Consider the following 17359-nt stretch of genomic DNA (forward strand, 5'->3'; position numbering starts at 1 on the left):
AAAATGGGTGAGATATGCTCTCTCCTTCTAGTCCCCGTCAGTACTCTAGCTGCAGCATTTTGAATTAACTGAAGGCTTTTCAGGGAACTTTTAGGATAACCTGATAATAATGAATTACAAGAGTCCAGACTAGAGGAAATAAATGCATGAATTAGTTTTCAGCATCACTCTGAGACAAGACCTTTCTAATTTTAGAGATATTGCCCAAATGCAAAAAAGCAGTCCTACATATTTGCTTAATATGCGCATTGAATGACATATCCTGATCAAAAATCACTCCAAGATTTCTCACAGTATTACTAGAGGTCAGGGTAATGCCATCCAGAGTAAAGATCTGGTTCGACACCATGTTTCTAAGATTTGTGGGGCCAAGTACAATAACTTCAGTTTTATCTGAATTTAAAAGCAGGAAATTAGAGGTCATCCATGTCTTTATGCAGTGCTTAATTTGTAAAGTGGGAGGTCCTGGAGCACAGAGGATGGGTGGCTCCAGTGCAGAAAAAAAAGAAGGGCGGGGGGGGGAGAGCTTGCGAACAAAGCTGTGTGCCACACCGAAAATAAACTGGGCATGTATTGTAGGCCTAATAACACTAGTCACACCAAATCCGGATAGAGTACAAATTCCTGTTTAATGATGTACAGTGGTCCCTCGATTATCGCGGGAGTTACGTTCTAAAAATAACCTGCGATAAACGAAATCCGCAAAGTAGTCAGCGTTATTTTTTACAATTATTATAGATGTTTTAAGGCTGTAAAACCCCTCACTACACACTTTTCTCAAACAGGCATTAACATTTTCTCACTTTTCTCTCTTGTGTAAACACTCTCTTTTTTCTTCTGTGCGAGAAGATTATAAACAGACACGCAGAACACAATGCACGGCTCTCCCTTCACTCACTGCCTCTGGGGGTACGGATGCGGGACCCGCAAAGAATTGAAGTCCTCTCTCGGTGGCCACGGAGCGCTGCGGCTACGGTCAACATCCGGATCAAAACAGCGAGCGTAGCCTCTGTACCTGTTGCCAGATTTGGCGCAATTCCACACAGTAGACAGGAGGGCGGTGTGAGTGGCAGTGAGAGCAATCGCGGTGATTTTTTGTTTTTGTATTTTGTTAGTCAAGAGAGGTGGCGGATCACTGGATCCAGTATATGGTACATGCTCTAATCTCTGTAATAAAATTTTATGGTCAACAGTATCAAAAGCAGCACTGAGGTCTAACAGGACAAGCACAGAGATGAGTCCACTGTCTGAGGCCATAAGAAGATCATTTGTAACCTTCACTAATGCTGTTTCTGTACTATGATGAATTCTAAAACCTGACTGAAACTCTTCAAATAGGCCATTCCTCTGCAGATGATCAGTTAGCTGTTTTACAACTACCCTTTCAAGAATTTTTGAGAGAAAAGGAAGGTTGGAGATTGGCCTATAATTAGCTAAGATAGCTGGGTCAAGTGATGGCTTTTTAAGTAATGGTTTAATTACTGCCACCTTAAAAGCCTGTGGTACATAGCCAACTAATAAAGATAGATTGATCATATTTAAGATCGAAGCATTAATTAATGGTAGGGCTTTCTTGAGCAGCCTGGTAGGAATGGGGTCTAATAGACATGTTGATGGTTTGGAGGAAGTAACTAATGAAAATAACTCAGAACAATCGGAGAGAAAGAGTCTAACCAAATACCAGCATTACTGAAAGCAGCCAAAGATAATGATATGTCTTTGGGATGGTTATGACTAATTTTTTCTCTAATAGTTAAAATTTTATTAGCAAAGAAAGTCATGAAGTCATTACTAGATAAAGTTAAAGGAATACTCTGCTCAATAGAGCGCTGACTCTTTGTCAGCCTGGCTACAGTGCTAAAAAGAAACCTGGGGTTGTTCTTATTTTCTTCAATTAGTGATGAGCAGTAAGATGTCCTAGCTTTACGGAGGTCTTTTTTGTAGAGCAACAGACTCTTTTTCCAGGCTAAGTGGAGATCTTCTAAATTAGTGAGACGCCATTTCCTCTCCAACTTACGGGTTATCTGCTTTAAGCTGCGAGTTTGTGAGTTATACCACGGAGTCAGGCACTTCTGATTTAAGGCTCTTTTTTCAGAGGAGCTACAGCATCCAAGGTTGTGCTCAATGAGGATGTAAAACTATTGACGAGATAATCTATCTCACTCACAGAGTTTAGGTAGCTACTCTGCGCTGTGTTGGTATATGGCATTGGAGAACATAACAAAGAAGGAATCATATCCTTAAACCTAGTTACAGCGCTTTCTGAAAGACTTCTATTGTAATGAAACTTATTCCCCACTGCTGGATAGTCCATTAAAGTAAATGTAAATGTTATTAAGAAATGATCAGACAGAAGGGGCTTTTCAGGGAATACTGTTAAGTCTTCAATTTCCATACCATAAGTCAGAACAAGATCTAAAGTATGGTCAAAGTGGTGGGTGGACTCATTTACATTTTGAGCGAAGCCAATTGAGTCTAATAATAGATTAAATGCAGTGTTGAGGCTGTCATTCTCAGCATCTATATGGATGTTAAAATCGCCCACTATAATTATCTTATCTGAGCTAAGTGTTATGTGTTGGACACGGGCGGAGGACCAACCAGCGTTTGAAGTAGGACCCAGTATAAAATATGCAGAGCACGGTACAAAGGATAACAGAATTTAATAACATAACAGTGAGTGCTAAATAATACTAATGAGTGCGCGGTCTGGCGAGGTGGAATAACGGTGCGCTCCCAGCAGCACAAACGGTCCGGAGCCAGAACAGTTCTGACCCAAGGACCCCGCCGACACCCCCCAGGTGGTTGCGACCAATCGAGTCTGTGAAAGAAGAAACCATCATGTGAGTCCACCACTCCACACACAGAGAGACCACTCAAAGGTGTACATAAACAGCAAATACTTCCTGGCTTAATCACCAATCAGCTTCCCACCCTGCAGGCATGGAACACCCAGTTCAATTCTCCACTGCAGTGGAAGCTGATTAAACGACTAACATAACAGCTCAATATAATAAGGTGTGAGGGACACCACATTTACTGACTGTACTCATGTTAGTCACAAAACCTAAAGTACCTCAGGAAGTGTGCTGACGAGCGTGAGACCTCACCCCCTGCTCTTTCACAGACCATGGCATCAAACCTGGTACGGTCTCTGCATCCATGATGATGAGATGGCTCTCTAGACGATGATCTCACCCGTCTGGTCACAAGGTCGAGTCTCTGGCAAATACACACTGTGTACTCCAGACTTAAATGCAACAATGCCCCAATCCATAAAGATGCACCACAGCTGTGAGTCCTGACGAGCTGCACATGACAAGCTTCAGGTGATCAGGGTGAGGTCCTAATAACTCAGCCACACATCCACTCAGTCCTGAACGCATGCCACCTGGAAGGAAAAACAGAAGACAGAAAACAGAAGACAAACAAAAGCCAGCCAGGCACGCCAGGCACCCCAGCCACAACACTAAGCACTAAGTCAGACAAAAGGTCTCAACATTCACAGAGAAACTCACAGTAATGACCAGGTGGACGATAGATAACAACAAATAAAACTGGTTTTTGGGACTTCCAATTTGGATGGACAAGACTAAGAGTCAAGCTTTCAAATGAAAGCTCTGTCTGGGTTTTTGATTAATTAATAAGCTGGAGTGGAAGATTACTGCTAATCCTCCGCCTCGGCCCATGCTACGAGTATTCTGACAGTTAGTGTGACTCGGGGGTGTTGACTCATTTAAACTAACATATTCATCCTGCTGTAACCAGGTTTCTGTAAGGCAGAATAAATCAATATGTTGATCAGTTATTATATCATTTACTAACAGGGACTTAGAAGAGAGAGACCTATTGTTTAATAAACCACATTTAACTGTTTTAGTCTGTGGTGCAGTTGAAGGTGCTATATTATTTTTTCTTTTTGAATTTTTATGCTTAAATAGATTTTTACTGGTTGTTGGTGGTCTGGGATCAGACACGGTCTCTACGGGGATGGGGTATTGGGGGGATGGCAGGGGGAGAGAAGCTGCAGAGAGGTGTGTAAGACTACAGCGTACATGAAGATACAGCGTAGATGAAGTGCTTCTGTTTGACATGAGGACGTGAGGGAAAAGAAGGGAGAAACAATGGCGCCTGATGGATCTTATGTCCATCTTGTGTCAGTATGTGGATAGCTTAAATGGTCTAATTTTGAGGGAGCTATTTTTAAGAATAAATACAACATAAACCACATCAAATCGTACAGATGGTACCAGGTGAGACCCTGTCTGGAATCACAGAAAAACCAGGCCCAGGCATTTTCCAAAGCCCCAACATCTACAGGGCATCCAGAAAGTAGTCATTTTTTCCACATTTTGTTATGTTATGGCTTTACTCCAAAATGGAATAAATTTATTTGTCCCCTCAAAATTCTACTCACAACACCCCTTAATGACAAAATATGTTTTTAAATTTTTGCAAATTTATTAAAAATAAAAAAACTACAAAATCACGTGTACATAAGTATTCACATCCTTTGCTCAACACTTTGTTGATGCACCTTTGGCAGCAATTACAGCCTCAAGTCTTTTTGAATATGATGCCTCAAACTTGGTGCACCTATCTTTGGGCACTTTTGTCCATTCCTCTTTACAGCACCTCTAAAGCTCCATCAGGTTGGATGGGGAGCATCAGTGCACAGCCATTTTCAGATCTCTCCAGAGATGTTCAATTGGATTCAGGTCTGGGCTCTGGTTGGGCCACTCAAGGACATTCACAGAGTTGTCCTGAAGCCACTCCTTTGATAACATGGCTGTGTACTTAGGGTCACTGTCCTACTGAAGGATGAACTCCAGTCTGAGGTGAAGAGCGCTCTGGAGCAGGTTTTCATCCAGGATGTCTCTGTACATTGCTGCATTCATCTTGCCCTCAATCCTGACTAGTCTCCCAGTTCCTGCTGCTGAAAAACATCCCCACAGCATGATGCTGCCACCACCATGCTTCACTGTAGGGATGGTGCCAGTGTAACAAATTACCTCTGCAGAATTTCTACAAAACTTAACGTGGATGCCATTTATATTTCTTGTATTCGCCACCTGGTGGTTAAACCATGCAACTGCAGCTGATTGCCACTGTCGCCGACCGTCGGTCTGCCCTGCCTTCAATGATCCTTCACTGCACATATGTCTGAGTCTGACTCTCTGAGTCTGACTATCTACACCCAAAGCAATCAAAGGGAATAATGTGATTATTAACCATCAGATGACAAGGTAAAACCACTTAAATCATTCTAAAGTCAGTTTTAAGCAGAAATTAGCCCGTTTTAAGCAGAAACAAGACAATAATCAGTGAATCACTACGGACGCTCCGAAATGACGCAGGGACTCAGACGTGCTGCTGTGGCGCTCTGAAGGCTACCCCAGCTTTTATTATGAAATAATGCCAAATTTATGATCAATCTATCTTTGTTAGTTGGCTATGTACCACAGGCTTTTAAGGTGGCAGTAATTAAACCATTACTTAAAAAGCCATCACTTGACCCAGTTATCTTAGCTAATTATAGGCCAATCTCCAACCTTCCTTTTCTCTCATAAATTCTTGAAAGGGTAGTTGTAAAACAGCTAACTGATCATCTGCTGAGGAATGGTCTATTTGAAGAGTTTCAGTCAGGTTTTAGAATTCATCATAGTACAGAAACTGTTGTGTGGGCCGCTGAAGAGGAGGTACTGCTGGCCCACTACCACCAGAGGGCGCCCTGCTTGGAGTGCGGGCTCCAAGCACGAGAGGGCGCCAGACCCAGAGGAAGTGACAGCTGTCACTCATCACTCCAGCTGTCACTCATCTACACCACTATATAAGCCGGACTGCAACTCCACCTCCCCGCCGAGAAATCGACTACCAGTACCAAGGTAACTTTCTCTGCTGAATTATTGATTGTCTAACATTGTTCTGTGTGCAGTCGCATTCCTGTGAAGACCCAGAAGAGGGACAAACAGGAGCTGCACGAGTGTGTATGATTTGGAGGTGGAGGTGCTCCCTCCTAACGGTGTCTGGACCGTGAATTACTGAGTGTGCGGACTCACACTCACACATCTTATCTCTGCTTTCTGCCAGCAGTACCAGGGTCGACAGCCGAAGACAGAGGCCACCTGGGGACTCGGGACTTGGCGGCTCCGGTGTTCTTCAGACCGTTGGTGGTGGAAGCCGTGTGGGACGCGGCTTCTCTCTCGTCGGGCGTCTTCTATCTTCGAGCCTGCCCACACGTCACCTGGTGTTTATTGACTGTGAAAATTACGACACGTTTCGTTGTGTAATATCACAACATTAAATTGTTGCCTTTTTGGCTTACTCATTGTCCGTTCATTTGCGCCCCCTGTTGTGGGTCCGTGCTACGACACCTTCCCAACAGAAACAGCATTAGTGAAGGTTACAAATGATCTTCTTATGGCCTCGGACAGTGGACTCATCTCTGTGCTTGTTCTGTTAGACCTCAGTGCTGCTTTTGATACTGTTGACCATAAAATTTTATTACAGAGATTAGAGCATGCCATAGGTATTAAAGGCACTGCGCTGCGGTGGTTTGAATCATATTTGTCTAATAGATTACAATTTGTTCATGTAAATGGGGAATCTTCTTCACAGACTAAAGTTAATTATGGAGTTCCACAAGGTTCTGTGCTAGGACCAATTTTATTCACTTTATACATGCTTCCCTTAGGCAGTATTATTAGACGGTATTGCTTAAATTTTCATTGTTACGCAGATGATACCCAGCTTTATCTATCCATGAAGCCAGAGGACACACACCAATTAGCTAAACTGCAGGATTGTCTTACAGACATAAAGACATGGATGACCTCTAATTTCCTGCTTTTAAACTCAGATAAAACTGAAGTTATTGTACTTGGCCCCACAAATCTTAGAAACATGGTGTCTAACCAGATCCTTACTCTGGATGGCATTACCCTGACCTCTAGTAATACTGTGAGAAATCTTGGAGTCATTTTTGATCAGGATATGTCATTCAAAGTGCATATTAAACAAATATGTAGGACCGCTTTTTTGCATTTACGCAATATCTCTAAAATCAGAAAGGTCTTGTCTCAGAGTGATGCTGAAAAACTAATTCATGCATTTATTTCCTCTAGGCTGGACTATTGTAATTCATTATTATCAGGTTGTCCTAAAGTTCCCTAAAAAGCCTTCAGTTAATTCAAAATGCTGCAGCTAGAGTACTGACGGGGACTAGAAGGAGAGAGCATATCTCACCCATATTGGCCTCTCTTCATTGGCTTCCTGTTAATTCTAGAATAGAATTTAAAATTCTTCTTCTTACTTATAAGGTTTTGAATAATCAGGTCCCATCTTATCTTAGGGACCTCGTAGTACCATATCACCCCAATAGAGCGCTTCGCTCTCAGACTGCAGGCTTACATGTAGTTCCTAGGGTATGTAAGAGTAGAATGGGAGGCAGAGCCTTCAGCTTTCAGGCTCCTCTCCTGTGGAACCAGCTCCCAATTCAGATCAGGGAGACAGACACCCTCTCTACTTTTAAGATTAGGCTTAAAACTTTCCTTTTTGCTAAAGCTTATAGTTAGGGCTGGATCAGGTGACCCTGAACCATCCCTTAGTTATGCTGCTATAGACGTAGACTGCTGGGGGGTTCCCATGATGCACTGTTTCTTTCTCTTTTTGCTCTGTATGCACCACTCTGCATTTAATCATTAGTGATCGATCTCTGCTCCCATCCACAGCATGTCTTTTTCCTGGTTCTCTCCCTCAGCCCCAAACAGTCCCAGCAGAAGACTGCCCCTCCCTGAGCCTGGTTCTGCTGGAGGTTTCTTCCTGTTAAAAGGGAGTTTTTCCTTCCCACTGTAGCAAAGTGCTTGCTCACAGGGGGTCGTTTTGACCGTTGGGGTTTTACATAATTATTGTATGGCCTTGCCTTACAATATAAAGCGCCTTGGGGCAACTGTTTGTTGTGATTTGGCGCTATATAAAAAAAAATTGATTGAATTGATTGATTTATGTGGAAATGATTGTTGTACAAAAGTTGTTATACATATTGGCCTCTCTTCATTGGCTTCCTGTTAATTCTAGAATAGAATTTAAAATTCTTCTTCTTACTTATAAGGTTTTGAATAATCAGGTCCCATCTTATCTTAGGGACCTCACAGTACCATATCACCCCAATAGAGCGCTTCGCTCTCAGACTGCAGGCTTACTTGTAGTTCCTAGGGTTTGTAAGAATAGAATGGGAGACAGAGCCTTCAGCTTTCAGGCTCCTCTCCTGTGGAACCAGCTCCCAATTTGGATTAGGGAGACAGACACCCTCTCTAGGCTTAAAATTTTCCTTTTTACTAAAGCTTATAGTTAGGGCTGGATCAGGTGACCCTGAACCATCCCTTAGTTATGCTGCTATAGACTTAGACTGCTGGGGGTTTCCCATGATGCACTGTTTCTTTCTCTTTTTGCTCTGTATGCACCACTCTGCATTTAATCATTAGTGATTGATCTCTGCTCCCCTCCACAGCATGTCTTTTTCCTGGTTCTCTCCCTCAGCCCCAACCAGTCCCAGCAGAAGACTGCCCCTCCCTGAGCCTGGTTCTGCTGGAGGTTTCTTCCTGTTAAAAGGGAGTTTTTCCTTCCCACTGTCGCTAAGTGCTTGCTCACAGGGGGTCGTTTTGACCGTTGGGGTTTTTCTGTAGTTGTTGTATGGCTTTGCCTTACAATATAAAGCGCCTTGGGGCAACTGTTTGTTGTGATTTGGCGCTATATAAATAAAATTGATTTGATTTGATTTGAAAAGCTTCAGATACCTGTCGCTGAGATAGATGATGATTGAAGTGAATTTTTAAGCAGAAACAAGGTGATAATTGGTGAATCACTGCTGACACTCGCACTGACGCACGTGCAATGAAGGTAGGGCGGACCGATTTTTAGGTTGGGACTGTTCAGTCAGCGACACCATATTACCTCAGCAAAGGAAATCTCTTATACGATACACCAAACATGAAGAAATTCACTTTTTGCGAGATGTGCCATCACGTTTTGGGAGATATTTTTCAGCATTCACGTTTTGCAATTCCTGATTTGTGGATAATTCACAATTTGCAGTAATTCACATTTTGGCAATTAACAGAATTAAATAGATCCTGGCACTTAGAATGGTCTGGCACAGGCTAGCTCCACAAACTAAATCTCCATGATGTCTTATGCCATAGCATATTGCTTTTGCACAACCGGATCACAGATAATTCAATTCATTTTGTTTCATTTATACAGCACCAAATCATAACAAAGTTGCCTCAAGGCGCTTCTCACAAGTAAGGTCTAACCTTACCAACACCCAGAGCAAGCACACAGGCGACAGTGGTAAGGAAAAACTCCCTCTGATGATTTGAGGAAGAAACCTCAAGCAGATCAGGCTCAAAGGGGTGACCCTCTGCTTGGGCCATGCTACCAACACAACTGGGAATACAAATATACAGTAAATTTTGGGAGTCATGCACTGAACGGGAGGCCTGCAGAAGAAGACACTCGCTCCCATTTCTGGATGGAGCCGCACCTCAAACAGACAGAACAAAACAGAATCAGGCAGCAGAAAAACATCAAATACAGTATAATTTACCAGCATTAAGCATCAAGAACAGAAGAAATACTAAGAGATCGCCGACCACTAGCCCTAAGCCTCACTAAAAGACCCAGACTTTAGATAAAGTTGAGGCCACGACCCGCTCCATTTCCTAATAAAATGAATTTAAAAGAGTAAAAAGCAATAGTAACATACCATGGCAGTATACTAACATACGAAAGGGAAAATAAGTGTGTCTTATCTCTGGACTTGAAAGTCTCTGCAGACTCTGCCTGTTTTATTGATGCAGGGAGATCATTCCACAGAACAGGAGCATGATAAAAGAAAGCTCTGTGACCTGCAGACTTTTTAATTCACCTGACGTATCAGCCCGGTACGTAGGGTTTAATTAGGTCAGATAAGTAGGGAGGTGCTAGCCCATGAACATTTTTATAGGTTAGTAGCAGAACCTTAAAATCTGATCTCACAGGGACAGGAAGCCAGTGAAGAGACGCCAAAATGTAAATGTGGTAAAACTTTCTACTTCCTGTCAAAAGTCTGGCAGCAGCATTTTGAACCAACTGGAGACCCCTAATGCTGGAATGGATAAACTGAGCCAGGATAACCACGATATCCCGTCTTAATCCCTTATCCTACATAGGGGCCCTGGTTTGGCCCAAAGACGTGGGTGAGAAAGTCGCGTAAATACAAAGGCACAATGAGAGGACCAGGCCAAGAGCAGCTTCAGCATGGGGGGGTTGTATATGTCCAAAGTTATTTGACAACAACAACAAAACAAAATGCTTTCATAAAGTGAAACAAAAAACTCCTGACATAAAATGTATGCTGGACACAGTTATTGGCACCCTTTGATGAATTTACAGGAAATCACCACTTTTACAGCCAGTGTTCTTTAGACAAGTCGGGGGGGGGGGGGGGGGGGTTGGGGATACATGAACATTTCCAAGTCACTGAATATGTCTTGCAGTATGTATTCTTGTGAGTACAGTTTTGAGGAGAGTTCAGATTCAAGTCAGGACAGTCTCTGTTAAAGGAGTCAGAATTCTTGCTGAACCGTGGAGGACCACTTTGAGCTTAGGGATGGGTATCGGGAACCGGTTCTTTTTGGGTATCATTAAGAAATGTTTCGATCCACCAACATCAATAGAGAGCGGCCATTGTTTTGAGAGCATTTGTCGGGAAAATGATCATTTCTCTACATTGATTACAGACCGTGCAGCGGGTCTGTAATCAACTGTTTCTGCAACTTTGCTTTGCTTTGAACCTTGAACCAGTGAAGCAGTGCTTCAATTTGCTGCTTCATTGGTTCATTGTTTTGCTCCTCTTCAGAAGTGGCAACTCCGCTTCTTAACCCCTCTCAAAGCCATTAAAATATGTCAATCATGAGTCACTTTTGTGCAGATTAAAGTGACTAACTGGGACTAACTGTTTTGTTGCAAGAAAGAAACAAGAATCATCCTCTGTTCCGTTGCTCCAAACGCTGTGCTGCTTTTTGCTGAATCTGCTCCAAACTAATAACTTCAAAGTGAATCACCGTTGAAATCAAATGACACCTCTTTCCAAACATTGTAATACAAACAAACTGCAATTGATCAAAATTATTTTTTTCCTCCCAAAACTGAGATGACCTGCGCTGATGTGCAGCAGCCCAAGATTGGATGGCTGCAGACCTGCAGACTCCAGCAACCATCTGAGCTCAGCTCAGATGTATGGAGAGACAATCATGCCATTAATGTCTGAAAGGAAATGCTTTTGACAAAAACTACAGATTTTGTTTATCTCTATTCATGTCCAGAGATCAAGGATCAACCATGTAGAGTTTATTTATGTCCAGAGTTTAAGGATCCAGTGACCAACTTCACATTTATTTACTTTAAGACTCAATAAAATGTTGTTGACATAGAAAACCTGTAAAACCTACTTGTAGTACACAGACAATTCACAGGAGGCATCGATAAGGGAATCGGAACAATAAGTGGAATCGATAATGGTATCGATATTAGGGTTGAGCCGGATACTCATCTGAGACCAGTATCCAGTACGGATAAAGCATTTTTGACGAGCACGAGCATGATCGGAATAAAACTCATCAATATCTGTGCTTGTGCTGAAGAAAAATTCTGTTGGCTAACTTCACGCTCTGTGATTGGCCAGTCACACACAGCGCCCGCCCCTCCCTACACAGACATCTCACACACACACAGACAGGATCTCTCTCTGTGCTTGGCTGGATTCTGCCTCACGTTGCTCTGTCAGTACTCTTTAAAAGTTTTCTTCAGCTCGCCTCTTTTTCAGTTTGTCTTATATTTAAAGTTACTTGAACTTGTTTCGTGTCATACGCAGTGCTTTTGACAAGACAGAGCTGAAAACGGCTCATGTCGCATCGGTCACTGCCTCCGGTCGGGTTTTTTAATTAATTAATTAATTTTTTAACCATTTGTTTGCTCTTCATTTTGTTGGTGATATAAAGTCAGTTGGAAAACTTTGCTCCTACTGAACGCAGTAGAGTACAGAATACAGTCACAAGTTCACACAGATCACTAAAAAATAAACAGTCTTACAGACCACTTGCACACATACACACATGTAGCTGAACACACAAAGTAGCCTATATCAATATTTTTATTGATTATGGCTGCATGCAGTATCTGACACGTTCTCACTGCAGTTCATAAAAATAAATTGGTCAGTCCAACAATCTCTCTCTCTCCCTCATTCACACACACAGACAGACAGTCATGCACACACAGACACACACAACTTAATCAATATTGTTTAACTTTGTGTGGAAAAAAAATGCCAAGAACGTTAGATAGTAAAAATAAAGAAATAACTGAAAAAAAACACAGTTTGATCATAAAATAAAAAAAGAAAGTTGTGTTGAATATGACAACTGTTGTTCATGTATACTTAGTAGTTCATAATTTCCTACTACACTGAATGTCAATTCTGAGGCTGTTCTGTTACTCATTCATACACTATATATATATATATATATATATATATATATATATATATATATATATATATATATATAATATTCATGTTCTGAGTTTATAAAAAAAAAACTTGTTCTGTAAAATAGTTCCTTTACAATTGTGATCAAAAACATTGACTCTCAGTTCTGAGGCTGTTCTGTAAATATTCATTCATACACTTAAGAATATTCATGTTCTGAGTTCAGAAAAAACAACTGCAAATAGTTCTCTTACTTTTGTGATCAAAGACATTGATTTGAATCTCAATTTTGAGGCTGTTCTGTAAATAGTTTTCAAATAAACAATAAATATAGCAACTTCCAATCAATGCATATCAATTTCAGACTTAAAATAATGTACTGATTTAAGTCCTAGCCATTTGGGGTTAAACCACGCCCACTTCCGGTTTAGGTCACACCCACTACGAGTACAGATACGGATACAGATCATTTATGTAGTTGAACAGATACAGATACAGATAGTGGTGTACTCGCTCATCCCTAATCAATATCAATAAAATCTTATCAATACCCATCCCTATTTGGGCTCCCATCACACATAGTATGAATGTGCACGAACCAGGCCGACTGAGGCCAAAACAGCAAAAATGGCAATAATCGAGACGCAGTTGGGAGGGACAGACAGTCGGACAGCCGTGTACAACTGCTGGGCGACCATGTAGAATGTACGTGGATCCAGTCCGGACCGAGTCGTGCACACACACACGACCACAGCCCAAACGTTGATGGACAACAGTACGGAGACAGATTGCTGTCAGACTGCCAGACAGATGTGATTGAATGCTGTCACTCACCCACTCACTCACTGATTCGTTCGTCCACTCTCTCCCTCTCATGCACTGACCTCTGAGCAGAACATTGTGGTGACAGAATGGACATGTGTGTCCCACACATGATGGACTGCCAGCACTGTCACAACACAACACGATGATGGCGATATGATGAGCATACGGAGTACACGGAGGGGTTGTGCACCGCGCTGTCCAGTCAGATCATCAGCGTGCGGTGCGGCACGGGACAAAGTCTGACATATTTTATGCCGTGGTGGATGAGGCATTTGTGAGCCGATGTTATCAGCACACGGTGCAGCCGGGGTGAGCGGAAGTTCACCACAGGCTGCAGTCCCTGACCGTTGTCTGCCCTGTGCTGTGACATGCACCTGGGGCTGTACCGGTGGTGAGTTTACGTTTATTGGGCTGGCGATACACTTCCACCGTCATTCCTCCGAGAGAGTTTGATGGTGAACATGTTATAATATGTGTATTACGGGGGTGACATCCTGTTCAGCTGCACTGAAGGCACTGCATCAAGCCTCTGATGGGCACAATGATGCATTGACTTGCAGTGACAGACGGTGCTTTGTGTTTGATTCCACATTGTTTACCTCCACTTCATATGATGGATACGTGCCACATACATGTTGCATATCAACATATCCTTTGCACTCCCTGATGGGGATTCAGTCTAATTCATTGCAAAACAGTCGAGGCAGCCGTGCGATGGGTCCAGCCATGTCGACTGCTCTGAGACAGTTGTCTGACATTTTCAGACTGCTCCTGGACACTTTTCGAATGTGGGTCGATTCTTCATTCAAACGCATTCAGCCTCATTCGTGCGATGTGTGACGGGGGTCTTAGCATGACTTAAAACTTTTCTTTGCTTCTTAGTTTTTGTTGGTGCGTGTGTTCTGTTTGGAGTTGCACGTTTGCTGGTATCTGCACAAACTACACAGGAAAAGGTCAGAAACATGGGAGGAGCTGCAATGTGAAACTTTACCACTCGATGTCATCAAAACCACCTTCAACATTAATAACTGCCCCTTTAAACTCTACTTCTGTCACCCTTCTTGGACCATTGATGTATTTATGTGCCGTGTTCAGATAATGTAACTCCGCCTTCATACAACACTAATTCCAATGAAGTTGGGACCTTGTGTAAAATGTAAATAAAAACAGAATACAATGATTTGCAAATCCTCTTCAACCTATATTCAATTGAATACACCACAAAGACAAGATATTTCATGTTCAAACTGATAAACTTTATTGTTTTTGTGCAAATATTTGCTCATTTTGAAATGGATGCCTACAATACGTTTCAAAAAAGCTGGGACAGTGGTATGTTTACCACTGTGTTACATCACCTTTCCTTCTAACAACACTCAATAAGCTTTTGGGAAATGAGGACACTAATTGTGAGTGTCATGATTGGGTATAAAAGGAGCATCCCCAAAAGGCTCAGCCGTTCACAAGCAAAGATGGGGCAAGGATCACCACTTTGTGAACAAGTGCATGAAAAAATAGTCCAACAGTTTAAGAACATGGTTTCTTAACGTTCAATTTCAAGGAATTTAGGGATTCCATCATCTACAGTCCATAATATAATCAGAAGATTCAGGGAATCTGGAGAACTTTCTTGACGTAAGCAGCAAGGCCGAAAAACAACATTGAATGCCCGTGACCTTCAATCCCTCAGGCGGCACTGCATAAAAAAATGACATCATTGTGTAAAGGATCTTACCGTGTGGACTCAGGAACACTTCAGAAAACCATTGTCAGTTAACACAGTTTGTCGCTACAGCTACAAGTACAACTTAAAACTCAACCATGCAAAGCGAAAGCCATACATCAACAACATCCAGAAATGCCGCCACCTTCTCTGGGCCCAAGCTCATTTGACATGGACAGACGCAAAGTGGAAAAGTGTGCTGTGGTCTGATGAGTCCACATTTCATTGTTTTTGGAAATCATGGACCATCTGTGATGGTATGGGGGTGTGTTAGTGCCCATGGTACGGACAACTTACACATCTGTGATGGCACCATCAATGCTGAAAGGAACATCCAGGTTTTGGAGCAACACATGCTGCCATCCAAGCAACGTCTTTTTCAGGGACATCCCTGCTTATTTCAGCAAGACAATGACAAGCCACATTCTGTGTTACAACAGCGTGGCTTCGTAGTAAAAGAGTGCGGGTACTAGATTGGCCTGCCTGCAGTCCAGACCTGTTGCTCATTGAAAATGTGTGGCGCATTATGAAGCACAAAATATGACAATGGAGACCCCGGACTGTTGAACAACTGAAGTCCTACATCAAGCAAGAATGGGAAAGAATTCCACCTACAAAGCTTCAACAATTAGTGTCCTCAGTTCCCAAAGGCTTATTGAGTGTTGTTAGAAGGAAAGGTGATGTAACACAGTGGTAAACATACCACTGTCCCAGCTTTTTTGAAATGTGTTGCAGGCATCCATTTCAAAATGAGCAAATATTTGCACAAAAACAATAAAGTTTATCAGTTTGAACATTAAATATCTTGTCTTTGTGGTGTATTCAAGTGAATATAGGTTGAGGAGGATTTGCAAATCATTGTATTCTGTTTTTATTTACATTTTACACAATGTCCCAACTTCATTGGAACTGGGGTTGTACTGTGATAAGTGCTTCCATGCAGCACGGGGCGGTGGGGCACTCCCACCTGCCTTTGCCTGTAATAGGGTGTGCAACAAAAAGGCTGCTCCAATCATAGAGAGCTGTTCATCTGAGGGACTGCAGTAAATATGTTACCACAATAGACTGTGTCAAGATGGCTTCAATCTATCAACCTCTGCATCATGTTTGAGGAAAACATGCTAGAAAAGGACATAAGGAAACTTTTGCTTTCTGAAAATAACACAATCACCTGAAACCACAGAAAAGCACCTAGAGTATACCGTAAGCTGCCTTTCTGTGCAGCAGGCGCCACATGCACACGATCATTCTGATGTGATCTCTTTCATCAACATGTGCAGCAGTAGTAGTGAACACAATGAGAGTGATCAAACCCTAACCCATCCTGCAATTCAACATCTCCAGGTTGCACCTCCAAAGAGAAAACAATCTGATGAAACTATCGGGTGGATTGTACCTGTTTGCCAGATATACACAGGTGTAGTTTCCACTGTAGTTTGTGCATTCAGGTCCGATATCGGCAGAAAGAACAGTGCCAGCCTCCAGAGAGAGTGAAGTGGTGAACATCTCCAGGCTGCTTGCGTCCTCGTGGCTTTGCAAGCCAGCCTCATGGCTGCCGCGTGCCAAGAACTGTTGTTCCCAATGCTGGAATAAAAGCAGTGGTTCAGGCAAACCTGGGATCTGCTTTGGCTTTGCTTCTGGACAAGCCAATGCCTCGAATGTGTAATTTCTCAGCGCTCCTCTTCCTTGATGAATGCTCCTGTCTGAATGCAGATGAATGCTCTGATGTGTTCCTAATAGGGGAGAGTCTGAGGTCTGGCAGCAAGAAACCAGGGAACAATAGATCTCAGAGCCCAGCCTGCTGCTGCTGCTGCTGTGTGCTGGGGTGATGCAGTGATGCCTCCCCCACCCACCTCTCTCTCTCTCCCCCTGTGCATCTTTCTCTCTCACTCTCTCTCTGTCACACACATACACACACACACACACACACACACACACACACACACACACACACACACACACACACACACACACACACACACACACACACACAATGCTCTTTCTCTCCCTCCCCCTTTCTTATGCATTTCATCCATATGATACGCTGAAGCTGCTTCCACGTTCCAAATGCTCAGTGGATCAGATGGAGTTAAGTTTGTGTGTTTACTGGTGAAAGTAACTAAGTAATATGCCAGTTGTAACTTGCAAATCAGGAAGAGGGGGCTTAAACATTGAAGAAGTGTAACTGGAAAGTCATAAATTTCGTTCCCTTGCTAAACAGATAACATCACTGAGGTGCCATTGGACAAGTTTGACAAAACCCATAATTTGCTCCCAGGTAT

General features: G+C 42.6%; 1 protein-coding gene across 1 annotated transcript in view; it reads right to left on the bottom strand.

The window, feature by feature from the left end:
• The window catches only part of LOC117501852 (thrombospondin type-1 domain-containing protein 7A-like), a 316378-nt gene extending 299442 nt beyond the window's left edge, over positions 1 to 16936 (bottom strand). The window contains exon 1 of the mRNA XM_034160813.1: positions 16474 to 16936. Coding sequence (XP_034016704.1) covers positions 16474 to 16627 — 154 coding nt within the window. The 5' untranslated portion in view covers positions 16628 to 16936. The remainder of the gene's footprint in view (positions 1 to 16473) is intronic.
• Positions 16937 to 17359: the final 423 nt, after the last annotated feature.

This window comes from Thalassophryne amazonica, chromosome 20 (assembly GCF_902500255.1).
Source record: "Thalassophryne amazonica chromosome 20, fThaAma1.1, whole genome shotgun sequence".
In the NCBI taxonomy this organism is placed as follows: Eukaryota; Metazoa; Chordata; class Actinopteri; order Batrachoidiformes; family Batrachoididae; genus Thalassophryne; species Thalassophryne amazonica.